Source organism: Chiloscyllium plagiosum, chromosome 7 (assembly GCF_004010195.1).
Source record: "Chiloscyllium plagiosum isolate BGI_BamShark_2017 chromosome 7, ASM401019v2, whole genome shotgun sequence".
NCBI classification, from domain to species: Eukaryota; Metazoa; Chordata; class Chondrichthyes; order Orectolobiformes; family Hemiscylliidae; genus Chiloscyllium; species Chiloscyllium plagiosum.
The window spans coordinates 103,181,720-103,196,823 of record NC_057716.1 but is presented as its reverse complement, the minus strand read 5'-3'; the positions used below and the strand labels follow the sequence as shown (position 1 = coordinate 103,196,823).

The window sequence follows — 15,104 nt, the reverse complement described above, 5'->3', positions numbered from 1 at the left end:
GGCAATAAATGCTGGCCCAGCCAGTGGCGCGGATGTTGCACAAGTGAATAAAAGAAAGAAATAACTCTCCTGCTTTTCTGTGAGATAGTGCATTGAATCATAGAATCCCTACAGTGTGGAAACAGGCCCATTGGCCCAACAAGTCCACACCGACCCTCTGAAGAGTATCCCATCCAGACCCATTCCCCTCCCCTACTGCTCTACATTTTACCCCTAACTAATGCACCTAACTTACACATCCCTGAACACTATAGACAATTTAGAATGGCCAATTTGGATTGTGGGAGGAATCTGGAGCACCCAGAGGAAACCCACGCAGACACAGGGAGTATGTACAAACTCCACACAGTCGCCTGAGGCTGGAATTGAACCCGGGTCCCTGGCACTGAGGCAGCAGTGCTGACCGCTGAGCCACGTGCTGCCCATTGAGATCTTTTGTTGTCCCCTTGAGAAATCAATCCGCAATTTAATATATTTTCTCCAAGTTGGCATTTCTGACACTGCAGCATTCCCTCATCACTGCACTGACAATGTCTGCCTGAATTAACATGTTCAAGTTCCTAAAGTTGAACAAACAATTTTCTCACCCCCGGTTGAGCTGAGGGTGCTACTCAACTGAGTTAGGGCTAACATTGTATACAGTCACTCCAATACTAGTTTCACAGGAACAAAATATGAATTTCTGGCAAAAATGTAGCTGGTAATAAGGAAAGGCAATTGGTCAAATAACAATATTTTGATACTGCAGCATCTTCAGAGAGGAAAGACAAGTTAGAAAGAGAAATATAATGATTAAGGGAATATATACACTACTTATTTTCTTGATCCAGGCCCAGTGGTGGCACTTGCACACCTGAAGCTGAATTTTGGATGTGTGTTTCTCGGAGAGACAGTGACTTACGTTACCGAAATCAGTAACACGTCAGATGTACCAACGTATTACCACTTTGAAATTGACTGCAGTCAGAGCGTGTTTGTCATTGACCGACCATGCGGCGAGCTGGGAGGGGAGTCAACAGAGAGGCTGAGGGTAACATTTCGACCCTCGCATGCCATAAACTACTACAGAAGAGTAGCTTGCCTTATTCACCATCAGGTACAGTGCAAACAACAATAAAATGTAGCATGGAAAGTCATTTGTACAGGCCATATCCATTGAGAAAACTAAGTTCACTGAACAAGGCTCAAATTTTCTGTCGAGCAATTAAACAAAAATACTCATTGTTATTGGGCACCTCTCGAGACTTCTGGGTATCCCAAAGCACATGACAGCTATTGTCGCACTTCTGCAGAGGAGGCATTGTGGACTGTGGCAGTCATTCAGTTGAAGTGTAATTAATGATTCATTGTAGGTATTTGGTTTGGGTAGTCAAATAGACATTCAAATACTCTGTCTTGTCTCACTTAGAATTTTATTCCTGTTAATAATAGGATCGCTTATGTTATATTTTTCAACGAGGATACGCCTTGCAATTTGCGCTTTCTACTTCCACCTTTTTCGGTAATTATTAAAAATGGTCCCATGTGATAAGACCATAAGATTAGATTAGATTCCCTACAGTATGAAAACAGGCCCTTCAGCCCAACCAGTCCACACTGACCCTCCGAAGAGTAACCCATCCAGACCCATTTCCCTCTGACTAATGCACCTAACACTATGGACAATTTAGCGTGGCCAATTCACCATGACCTGCACATCTTTGGACTGTGGGAGAAAACCCACGCAGACACGGGGAGAAGGTGCAAACTCCACACTGACAATCGCCAGAGGCTGGGATCGAACCTAGAACCTTAGTTCTGTGAGACATCAGTGCTAACCACTGAGCCACCGTGCCACCCCTATCGGAGCAGAAGCAGGCAATCCAACCCATCGAGCCTGATCTGATAATTCTCAATCCCACTTGGCAGAGAAATGCAGAGTTAACATTTTGAGCCAAGTGGTACTTCGTTAACTCTGTTTTTCCTCTCTTCACAAATGCTGCAGACCTGCTGAGTTTTTCCAGCATTTTCTGTTTTCATGGCCTGACTAGTGCATTAGACCATAAGACCATACAGTTTCAGAAAAGCCTCCTTACTTTTATGCTCTGTTCCCTTATAAATAAAGATAAGCATTCAAACTGCCTTGGATGCTAACTTTTTATGACATGTGGACGCATGGATAAGGACTCCCAAATCCCTCTGTTCTACAACTTTCTCCATTTAAAAATATTCAGCTCCTATATTCAGTGTCAGAGTCAGAGATGTACAGCACAGAAACAGACCCTTTGGTCCAACTTGTCCACACTAACCAGATAGCCTAATCCAATCTAGTCCCATTTGCCAGCACTTGGTCAATATCCCTCTAAACCCTTCCTATTCATATACCCATCGAGATGCCTTTTAAATGTTGCAATTATACCAGCCGCCACCACTTCCCCTGCCACCTCATTCCATACATTCACCACCCTCTCTGTGAAAAAGTTGCCTCTTAGGTCCCTTTTATATCTTTCTCTGCTCACCCTAAACTTATGCCCTCTACTTCTAGACTCCCCCACCCGATGGAAAATACTTTATCTATTTATCCTATCCATGCCCCTCATGATTTTATAAACCTTTATAAAGTCACCCCTCAGCTCCAGGCGAAACAGCCCCTGCCTATTCAATCTCTCCCTATAGCTCAAATCCTCCAACCCTGGCAACATTCTTGTGAATCTCTTCTGAACCCTCAGTTTGCTGGTTTAAAAAAAGGACTAATTTATCCCAAATCCAGAATTGGCTAACTAACAGGATGCAAAGTGGGACCAGCTAAACTTTGTAACTTGCAAATTCTGCTGTAGGGCAAGGAAAGAAGCCAATTTCTCAGAATTGGGTATCGTGCTGTGGTAATAGATGGTCCTAAAGAATCTCCCTGAGTACCTTTGAGTACCTCGTTGGCATTTATTTATTTACTCATTCAAGGTTTATTAGATTATTGTGGATTTTTGGACTTAATGCTAAACCCCAAAGGTCAGAATCTCTTGTTTGGGAATAACCATACTAGCATAAGGAACAATCACTAACTTAGGGGGCAAACTAACAGGGTTAATTGGACAAAACATAATATTTGATTTTCCGTTGTGAAGATATGATGATGTAGAAAGCCGACATGGGTCAATCGCTCTTTTAAAATCCCACGCTTCTGGGATCTTCTTTTCTCCACTTCTTCAGGCTAATGCTTTGATAACTTAAACTTCTTTATATATTTCAAACACACACACAGATGTGGGATTCAAGATGTTTCATTCAGTTAACTTGTGCCTGTACAATTTGCTAATTTGCCACAATATGCCACCAAAGTGAGGGATAGGAACAGACAATATGGGAAGGTATTTAATTAGGGGAGGTAAAATTATACTGCTGTTAGACAAGTGCTGTGGAGTATAAATTGGGAACAATTGTTCTACGGGAAATGCACAACAGAAATGTGGAGGCTGTTTAAGGAGCACTTATTGTGAGTGTTAGATAACTTTCTCCCACTGAGACAGGCAATAGTATGGTGAAAAGCCTTGGGTGACAAGAGAAGAGAAGCTTCTCGTCAAGGGGAAGAAGGAAGCTTACTTAAGGTTGAGGAAGCAAGGATCTGGCACAGCTTTGGAGGATTACAGAGTAACTCAAAAATGGACTGAGGAGAGCTAGGAGGGGGTATGAAAAAGCCTTGGCAGGAAGGATTAGGGAAAACCCAAAGGCATTCTACACATACGTGGGGATAAGAGAATGATCAGAGAGAAGGTAGGGCTGATAAGGGATAGTGGAGGGAACTTGTGCCTGCAATCAGAAGAGGTAAGAGAGGCTTTAAATGAGTTTTTTGCTTCAGGATTCACTGGATAGAGGGACCTTGTTGATAGTGAGAACACTGGACCAGGTCAATAGGCTTGAACAAATTGATATTAAGAAAGTGGATGTGGTGGAAATTCTGGAAAGTACCATAATAGGTAAGTCCCCAGGGCTGGACCAGATATATCCAAGGTTACTATGGAAAGTGGGGAATGAGGTTGCTGCACCTGCCAAAGTGCATTACCTCTCATCTTCCCATATTATATTCTGCTAAGTTTTTGCCCACTCGCTTAACCTGTCTGTATTCTTCTGCAGACTTTGTTTCACCCTCGCCATTTGCCTTTCCATTTATTTCTGTGTAACTCACAAGGTTTGATGCATTTACTTTCCCCACCTGAGTGACAAATATATATTGTAAATAATTGTGGCCCCAACAGTGACTCTCCTGGCACTCTGCTAATTGGAGGCTGCCTTCCTCAAAATGTTCTCGTTATCCTAATTGTCTTTTATTAGCTAATCCTGTATCTGTGCTAATGTCCAACCTCTAACCATGAACTCTCACCTTATCAAGTACCCAAATATGTGTTACCTTATCAGACACCTTCCGGAAATTCAAATATATGGCATCCCAGCTTCCATTTAGTCATCCTGCTTGCTGCCTCTTTAAAGAATTCAGATTATTGAGTATAGGAGTTGGGAAGTCATGTTGATGTTGGTGAGGCCACTTTTAGACTACTGTGTGCAGTTGTTGTTGCCTGCTATGGAAAGATATTATTAAATTGGAGAGGGTTCAGAAAAGGTTTACCAGAATGTTGTCTGGACTGGAGGGTTTGAGTTGTAAGGAGGGGCTTGATAGGCTGAGACTTCTTCACTGGAGCATGGGAGGTTGAGGGGTGACCTTATAGAGGTTTATAAAATCATGAAGGCATAGATACTTGGGGAGGCGATGGCCTAGTGGTGGACTGTTAATCCAGGGACCCAGATAATGTTCTGGGGACACAGGCTTGAATCCGACCACGGTAGATGTTGGAATTTAATTTCAATAAGTATCTGGAATTAAGAATCTAATGATGACCATGAATCCATTGCCAATTGTTGGAAAAACCCTATCTAGTTCACTAACGTCCTTTCAGGGAAGGAACCTTGCCTACATGTGACTCCAGATGCACAGCAATGTAGTTTACTCTTAACTGCCTCGTGGGCAATTAGAAATGGGCACTTAATGCTGGCCTAGCCAGTGACACCCTCACCTCATGAATAAATAAAGAAAACAAAAATACGGTTAAAAGCAAAGGGTTTTTCTCTATAGTCGGGGAGTTCAAAACTAAGGTGAGTGGAGAAAGATTTAAAAAGCACCTGAGGAGCAACTTTTTCACACTGAAGTTGGTTTGAAAGATGAATGAACTGCCAGTGGATCTGATAGATGCAGGTGCAGTTGCAACATTTAACAGACATTTGGATAAGTACGTGAATAGGAAAAATTTAGAGAGATATGGGTCAGACGCAGGCATGTTCGACTAGTTTGGTTTGGCAACATGGTTGATGTTGACTAGTTGGACCAAAGGGTCTGTTTCTGTGCTGTAAGTCTCTAATAAATTTGGCAGATATCATTTTCCCTTCAAGAAACCATACTGACTCTGTTTGATCATATATTTTTAAATTTTTGCCATTAAATTCTTTATAATAGACTCTGACATTTTCCCAGTAATAAACATTAAGATACCTCGTCTATCATTAACTTTTTTCTTTTCTCCTTCCCTTTCTTTAATAAAGATGTTACACTGGCAGTTTTCCAATCCTCGGGGACTGTTCCAGAGAATCTAAAGATTTCAGGAAGACTATTACCAGTGCATCCACTATCTTTGTAGCCATTTCCTTTAATATCAGCGAATGCATTAGAACCAGGGCCTTATCGGTCTCTAGCCTATTAGTTTCCCTGCACGTTTTCTCTAGTTATTGTATTAATTTCCTCTCCTTTCGCCCACTGATTATTTAAGAACTTTGGAATTCTATTAGTGTCTTCTACTGTGAAAATTGATGCAAAGTGTTTATTCACCTTCTCTGTCATTTGCTGGTTCTCTATTATTATATCTCCAGTCTCATTCTTTAAGAAGACAAAACCACTTTGGCTGCTCTCTTTTCTTTTGCATATTTAAAAAAGTCCCTATTGTCAGTCTTGATATTACTTGTAAGTTTATCCTCAAAATTTATTTTCTCCCGCTTTCTCCCGCTTTTAAAACTTTCCCAATCCTCTGGTTTCCCACTAAGATTTGCCATATTATGTTCTTTTCTTTCGATTTGATGCTACCCTTACTTTGGCTGATTAGAGATGGTTGACATAACCCCTTCCTAAAATGCTGCTTTCTTGCTTGATTTTGTCTTTGCTGTGAGCCATGGATTGTTTTTGTTTAGAAAGTTATTTTTGTTCCTCAACTGTCTTTACTGTTTCCTCAGGGATTTTTTTATTCTGGCATCATTTATTAAACCTATGTCATTGCCCATCACCAGATTCAAAATGGCCTGATCTTGGTTGGATCTACAACAAATTGTCCCAAGAATCTATCCCGAATGCATTCTATGAATTCTTCCTTATGGCTTCCTCTACCAATATGACTATCCCAATCAAGATTAAAGTCTCCATGATTTATGTACTGTTTTTGTTACATGCCTTCATTATCTCCTGATCTATTCTCTGTCTCACTGTATAGTTACTGTTCAGGGGTCTTTCGACTATTTCTTGGAGTGACTTTTTCCCCTTTTTGTTTTTAGCCTCCGTCCATATGTATCTTACATAGAGTCATAGTGTCATAGAAATGTACAGTATGGAAACAAGCCCTTCAGTCCAACTCGTCCATGCCAACCAGATATCCTAACCTAATCTAATCCCATTTGCCAGCACTTGGCCCATATCCCTCTAAAATCCTTCCTATTCACGTACCCATCCAGATACCTTTTAAATGTTGTAATTGTACTAGCCTCCACCACTTCCTCTGCCAGCTCATTCCATATGCGCACGACCCTCTGCGTGAAAACGTTGCCCCTTGGGTCCCTTTTAAGTGTTGAAAATGTGTTGCTGGAAAAGCGCAGCAGGTCAGGCAGCATCCAGGGAACAGGAGAATCGATGTTTCGGGCATAAGCCCTGTTCCCTGGATGCTGCCTGACCTGCTGCGCTTTTCCAGCAACACATTTTCAGCTCTGATCTCCAGCATCTGCAGACCTCACTTTCTCCTCCCTTTTAAGTGTTGCCCCTTTCACCCTAAAACAATGTTCTGGACTCCCCCACCCCATGGAAAAAAGACCTTGTCTATTGATCCTAAACATGCCCTTCATGATTTTATAAATCTCTATAAGGTAACTCCTCAGCCTTCGACGCTCCAGGAAAAACATCCACAGCCTATCCAGCCAATCCCTGTAGCTCAAATCCTCCAACCCTGGCAACATCCTTGTAAGTCTTTTCTGAACCCTTTCAAGTTTCACAACATCCTTCCAATAGGAAGGAGACCAGAATTGCATGCAATGTTCCAAAAGTGGCCGAACCAATGTCCTTTACAGCAGCAACGTGGTTTCCCAACTCCTGTAGTCAATGCTCTGTCCAATAAAAGAAAGCGTACCAAATGTCTCCTTCACTATCCCCTCTACCTGCGATTCCACTTTCAAGGAACAATGATCCAAGATCATTTGCTAGTGCATGTATTCCATTCCGTAAGAACATGTGCCCCTTATTGAAATTTGTATTAACAAATTATTAGTGTTGTTACATGCATTCAAATGATTAGATTTTTAACTGGTACATCTGTTTGTCAGAGCTTTTCTTCCTAGGATAACAAAAGTCACTTGGAAAAACCAGATCAGTTAGAAACCTTATAGTGCTAGTATATTCTGCCATGGTAGGTTATTCAAAAACTTGAGTCTAGTTTATTTTAAGATGAGCTGATGGTTTTTGAGAATTGCAACTACAAGTATTTTTATTTAATATTATCATTAAAAAATTGCACAAACTTTATGTAACAACTAAGCTGAGAAGGAAAGAAAGAAAAGTGCATGAACTTTGATTTTTGTAACACTTTCTAAAAAATCATTTTCAGGATTCCCCAGCGCTCATGAAGCATGGTCCCATGGTTCTGATACTTGAGAAGTCTCAGGTATTATGAAGCAGTTTGCAAAAAGGTCAATAATATCAGTAAAGGAGACATGGAGGAAATTAGAAAGGCACAGAGGGGAAAGAAAATAATAATCTCTGTCAAGTTGAACGTTGCTTTCATGATTGGCATTGCCTCCATTTTGAGCTGAACCATTTATCCCTTCTTTCTCAAATGGTTGACCTGATATTTCTAAAAATATCTTTATTATTGGCTTAAACCATTCCCCGTGGTGCCCAATTCCACATTCTTGCAGTGCAACTTAGTGATTGATGTATCTATACTTTGAGATTCTGTGTTCCTCTACTCCCCCTAGACAGGCACTTTCCAAGTGATGTGACCTCTGTATGCTTCCTCACAAAATGTATACCTCCTATTTATCGGAGTTGAACGTTCTTTCCCAATCGCTTCCCCATTCTGCAAACGTTATTGGTTGCAGTCCTCCTGAATATTAATTATCCCTGAATATTAATAATTTATGGAATGTGGCATTGTAGTGGCAATGCCACTGAACTAGGACCGCTGACCAACAGATTAATATTCTCAGGGCGTGGATTTGAATCCCACCATGACAGACAGTGAAATTTGAATTCAATAGAAATGTGGAATAAAAATATAGCCCAATTGTGAACATGTAAGCACCGTTGTTTGTCATAAACAAAATATCTGGTTTACTTACATCCTTTAGGGAAAGAAATTGGTCCTTGCTTGGTACGTGTGATTCCAATCCATAGCAATGTGGTTGACTCTTGACTGCCTTCTGGGAAATTAGGGTGCAATAAGTGCTGTCTAACCAGTAACAGCCACATCCCATGAAGAAATTTTAAAAAAGGTGCCATTATTTCATCCACAAAGTTAGAATTTGTGTTTCTGATATCAAAGTCCAAATTGTTAATTTAACTTATGAATAGTAATGATCCTTGTGGAACACCACTTCCCATTTTCTGTGATGCATCCTTACTCCCATTCTCTGCTTTCTGTCCAAATGCCTGTTGGCAATCCATTTTGCCATCATTCTACAGAATCTACACTCTCTGACCATTTTCATTCATATAGTTTGAGGAGCATTAACAGTGGCCTACTGATTGCATTTATTACATTACTAATGTCTATATTTTCTGTTAGCACCTCAAAAATTCAATAATATCGGTCAAGCAAATATTTTTCCTTTTAGAAATACAAGCTGATTATTCATGATTATACTTCTCTTTTCTGGATGTTCTTCTATTCTCTCCTTTCAAAGACATTCAATTAGTTTTCTAATTTTAAAATGATTGGCCAAAAACCCAGTATATTCTGACACCTTAAGTAATTTACATTAGCTATCTGTAAATCCTCTGGAACCACATGCTTTCCAAAGGAAATGACTAAATATGCATTTTAGGTAAAAACAATGCTGGAAACCAGATTCTGGATTAGTGGTGCTGGAAGAGCACAGCAGTTCAGGCAGCATCCAAGGTGCAGCGAAATCGACGTTTCGGGCAAAAGCCCTTCATCAGGGCTTTTGCCCGAAACGTTGATTTCGTTGCTCTTTGGATGCTGCCTAAATATGCACTTTCCCAATCCTTGCCCTCCATCGCTTGAAAGATAAGGATAATATATGCACAGGAACACTACCACCTAGAGTTTCCTTTCCAAGCCACTCACCATCCTGACATGGAACTATATCAGCTATTCTTTCAACATTGCTGGGTCAGCATCTAGGAACACCCTCCCTAACGATATTGTAGATATCCCCAAGGACTGCAGCGATTCAAGAAGGCAGCTCACCACCACCTTCTCAGCAATAATTAGAAATTACCTTAGACAAGGTCTTTTCACCGGGGTAGGGGAGCCCAAAGCTCGTGAGCATAGATTTAGGGTGAGAGGAGAAAGATTTAAAAGGGACCAAAGGGGCAACGTTTTCACACAGAGGGCATTCATTTGTGTATGAATGCCAGAGGAAGTGGTGGAGGCTGGTACAGTTACAACATTCAAAAGGTGTCTGGATGGGTATATAAATAGGAAGCATTTAGAGGAATATGAGAGAAATGCTGGCAAATGGAACTAGATTTATTTAGGATATCTGGTCAGCATGGATGAGCTGTACAACTGTGACTAAATGCTGGTCCAGCTGGCTTTGCTCACATCCTATGTGTGAATTAAAAATAATGTATAATGCTTTAGCTATCTCTTCCCTATATAGTTTTAAAATAAGCAAAGTAGTCTGTTGTGAACTGCTTTTGGATTTAATAATAACTAACTTTATTTGATAGTCCCTTGCAGATATCACAAACTATTGTGATGGATATGAAGCTTTTGAAAATTTTAGTAATCAAACTTGCCCTACCTTTATTACAGGATCCTTTATTCCTGGATCTAATTGGCACTTGCCACTCAGACCAGTTGACGCCAGCAATTCTGAAGCCCAGACACATTGAGTTGTATCGTACCAACATGGTGCGTGGACTGACATTCTACCCACCTGACATATTGAGTCTGATGCTACAGGAGGGCAAACTGCAGCTCGATGCTGATGGCACCCTGATTTTGGTTCCTGATCAATGTTGCATGATTGTGGAGAATAACAACAATGAGGTAAATGACCCTTTTTAACCCATTCACTTCCTGACACATCACCAATGTGCGAACTAGAACTAAGGCTCAAATCTAGAATTGGGGTCATTCATTCAAAGTCTATGAGAAGATAAACTTTGTAGCTCGGGTGCTCGTTGTTGTGGTTCTGTTCGCCGAGCTGGGAATTTGTGTTGCAGACGTTTCGTCCCCTGTCTAGGTGACATCCTCAGTGCTTGAGAGCCTCCTGTGAAACGCTTCTGTGATGTTACCTCCGGCATTTATGGTGGTTTGTCTCTGCCGCTTCCGGTTGTCAGTTCCAGCTGTCCACTACAGTGGCCGGTATATTGGGTCCAGGTCCTATTGGGGACAGATTCTATCAACAAACACATCGACCTGGACCCAATATACCGGCCACTACAGCGGACAGCTGGAACTGACAACTGGGGTCATTCATTTTGTTATTCTAAACACCAGTGTACATGCTTCAGGAAAAAAACTGTAATAATATTGAATCAGATCTTTCATGAGAAAATGTATCACACAATCCATTATTTCTAGGGAGGCAACAGCCTAGTGACATTACCAGTAGACGGTAAACTTAGAAATTCAGCTAATGTTCTGGACACCTGGGTGCAATCCCACCATGGTAAATGATGGAATTTTAATTCAGTTAAAGAATCTGGAATTAAGGGTCTAATGATGACCATGGCGTGGTTGTCAATTGTCAGAAAAACTCATTTGATTCACTAATGTCCTTTAGTGAAAGAAATCTGTCATCCTTACCCATCTGGCCTACTCCAGACTCTCAGCAATGTGACCAACTCTTATCTACCTTCTGGGCAACTACGGATGTGCAATAGATGATGGCCTAGCCAGTGACACCCACATTTCATGAGTGAATGAAGTAGAAGTCTTCTCCAGTACATCACACTACACAATTTCAATATGAATGGGTAACTCTTTAATGACCTGTGCGAGCTCACTCCAACATAAATTCTCAGATAAATTACACTCTTTGCTCCAGAATTACAGTAACATTAATCTCAATTCTTATCAGAATTCTACCATAATATGTATGTTCCTTATGTATGATTACAAAATTATTGTATGTCATGACATCAGAATTATAATGTGGAGGCAGTAAGATGTATTTATGTGTCTGAAATTCATCCTGTCATCCTGTTGTCATGTATATTTGTCAAACTTTACTTCATTATTATAAACATTAATGAACAAACCAACCTCCTAGATGCTGAATGTAATGGACGAATTACATTCACACATTCTGTTAGTTCTCAGTAGAACCCCATCCCCCCACCCCCAAACATTTCTGTTCCTCCACAGTTCCCAGCTTCTTCATTCAGAAAATATATTTTTCCTTTTGAGGTGAAATATGCAATTTCCCTTGAGGGAACTGCCTTTAACTTCCTGTTTTACTCTGTGTGTTTAAATGTGTGCTTCATTCACAGGACTGTCCAAAGGCTCCATTATTGTTTCCCAATGTTCCTTCTATTGTTGAGTATTTTGATGATGGCATGCAAAATGATGTTACCATGTTTCCACCTCATGTCTCAGTCAGTGAGAGGAAGTTAGATTTTGGCAAGTGCCTGGAGCTCAACCAGATTAACCCTCTTCCTCTTTCAATGACGAATCACACAAAAGGCAAGGTCACGGTCCTCTGGACATCTCCACCAGGGAGCATCTTCACTGTGGTACCACAAACCATCGACATCCCTCCTTTGAAGAGTATGGCTTTCCGCATCTATTTCACTCCTGATAAGCTGAATATGCTATATGCGGCTGAACTGGAATGCTTTGCTTATTATAAGGTCAGTGGGTTAGAATTTCAGAATGTACTGTCAGGTTTTATTGGCAGATTAGAGCCTTGCCTCAGTGTCAGAGGATCATGGGTTCAAGATCCACATCAGAGATGTGAGCTGAGAATCTCTGGCTGGACTTCCAGCATGCTGCATGCTGCACTGTCAGAGGTATTGTCTTTCAAACAAGACACCCTAACAGAAGTCAGAGGTAGTTTCTTTACTCAGAGAGTAGTAAGGGTATGGAATGCTTTGCCTGCAACGGTTGTAGATTCACCAACTTTAAGTACATTTAAGTTGTCATTGGACAAGCATATGGAATAGTGTAGGTTAGATGGGCTTCAGATTGGTATGACAGGTCGGTGCGACATCGAGGGCCGAAGGGCCTATATTGCGCTGTTCTATGTTCTAACCATCCTCAGATGGGCATAATTGTGATCCCACAGTTTTATCTTGAGCTGGGAAAGTTTATCCAGTGTCATGGCTAGCGTTTATTTCTCAAACAGTGCTGTTGCCTAGTCCCTATCTAATTGTTGCTTGTAGGAACTTGCAGTGCTGTCATGTTTTCTGCATTGTAGCAGTGATCACATTTGACAAAACAAAACCTCAGTGGCTACAAAGCACTCTGAGAGATCCTGAGGCTTTCTCATGAGCATGGCCATAGTGCTGAACTCTGGATGAATATCCAGCTGAATACTAATGTACTTAACATTCATCTTAAGTGCTTCCTTTTAGGGACTTTATGTTTTGTTGCCTTGTCTCCAAATTGTTGGTGTCATTTACAGGTCATACGCGATTACCGTTTAGTAGATGACAGGACGTTCTGTCCACCATGGTCCCTCACAGTCAGTGTGCAAGCAAACACATTCCAGCTGGGACATGAGCATTTCGTTCCCAAATATGTCCTCAATTCTTTTGAAGTGGTAAGTGCATATTTAATTGAGCCACCTCCTTGATTTTAATCGGTGTGGTCAAAATGTTGGTGAAATCAATAACTTGAACCTCCTGTTCATTTTAGTCAGAGAGAACTGACATCAGTGGAAATATGGTAGTGGGCACAGATAGAAAAGTTGTAAGGACAGAGGAATCAGAGAAAGAATTAAAACTGGGTACTGCCTCAGATTATAAACTAACCTTTCAAAAGCAGGTAATTGCTCCTTTTCAAGAGTTTTCAAGAGGGGATCGAGAGACACATCCTGCCTAAAAAATAAGAAAAGGACTTAACATTGAGAGAGAGAGAGGTTTGCTTTTTAACTTGTTTCTGTTTAAGGAACACACAGATTTGTGTGACAATGTAAATTATGGGCAAAATTTCATGGGTCCTTTCTGGTGGGTTTACAAGTGGGGGTAAAGGGGCTGTGCAACTCTCCTTCTGCCCATCCTCTCCTCATTTGAGGGCTCCTCCCCAACCTCAATTTTGCTTCTCAGCCAATAATGTATGATAATGCTTCACTGAAAGCCCAAAATCTATTTGACTGTTGAAATACCTCTGCCCCAGGAAAAGCATTATATTATTGACAGTTCTGGTTTCTCTGATCTATTCTGGCAATTGTACAATATTTATTTATACAAGATGATGTGGTTTCAAGTGCTTGTAGTTTCTGTCATTGATGTTTTATTTGTCTGAATGATTGAAGTTTTAGTTGTACAGAATGATTTTCTTTTTGCAATGACATGGAAAAGTATGAATACCATCAGCTGGGACCACATCTCTAGCTTTATATTCCACATTTATTGTTTGGATTTAAGCCCAACCAAATGCCATTTGCAATGATATTTCTAGCGTGTTACTCTGAACTTCTCATTTAATTATCACTAGCTTTTCCATGCTTTCTGCACGATCTGGTAATTGCTTAGAAGTGTCATGCATACTCTGCTTGAAGAAGATGCATCCTGATAATGCCTAACCAATTTCAAGGGTAGAGAGTCCTGGACCTGTGCTAAGAAATTTTGTCCCTGTATCCTTCTGTTTCATTACCTCATGACCATCCTTCTAATAATCTCTCTGAACGTACTTCTACCAATTTTTCTTGTGGTCTTCACCATTGACTCATATTTCATTTTGGGGTCAGTTAGCTTAATTGGCTGGACAGCTATTTTGTGAAGCTGAGTAACACCAACAGCACGGGTTCAATTCCTACACTGGCTCAGGTTGCCATGAAGGTCCCACCTTCTCAACCTCACCTGAGATATGGTGACCGTCAGGTTAAACAGCCACGAGTCGCCTCTCTCTGCCCTGTGGTCTGTAGGACTATGGTAGCTATCTGATATTTAATTTACTTTTTCCTTGGTGTTCATTTGTCACTCTATTTAAATATTCTTTAAAATGCAAGTTATATTTTAAGTATTGCTGACAAAGTTTGTTGCCCATCCCATTTGACTTTGAGGAAGTGTTGTGAACATGTTTTAAACAGAATAGTAGTAGTTTGTGTATGAGTTGCTAGGCCATTTCAAAGACAAACATGTTGCTGCGGAACTGGAGTCTCACATAGGCCAGACCGAGTAAGGATGGCAGGTTTTCTTACACAGAAAGGTATGTTTGTGAGCTAGTTGGGTTTATAAAACAGGTGAACATATCATGGCCATTTTTAATCAATTTAAATTCTAAAGCTGCCAATAGAGTCATAGAGTCACAGGGATGTACAGCATGGAAACAGACCCTTCGGTCCAACTTGTCCATGCTGACCAGATATCCCAATCCAATCTAGTCCCATCTACCGGCACCCGGCCCATGTACCTCCAAACCCTTTCTATTCATATACACATCCAAATGCCTCTTAAATGTTGCAATTGTACCAGC

General features: G+C 40.8%; 1 protein-coding gene across 1 annotated transcript in view; it reads left to right on the top strand.

Moving 5' to 3' along the window:
• Positions 1 to 15,104, top strand: part of cfap65 (cilia and flagella associated protein 65) — a 150,875-nt gene that overhangs the window by 31,644 nt on the left and 104,127 nt on the right. The window contains exons 9-12 of the mRNA XM_043694519.1: positions 831 to 1,096; positions 10,272 to 10,508; positions 11,957 to 12,316; positions 13,090 to 13,227. Coding sequence (XP_043550454.1) covers positions 831 to 1,096; positions 10,272 to 10,508; positions 11,957 to 12,316; positions 13,090 to 13,227 — 1,001 coding nt within the window. The remainder of the gene's footprint in view (positions 1 to 830; positions 1,097 to 10,271; positions 10,509 to 11,956; positions 12,317 to 13,089; positions 13,228 to 15,104) is intronic.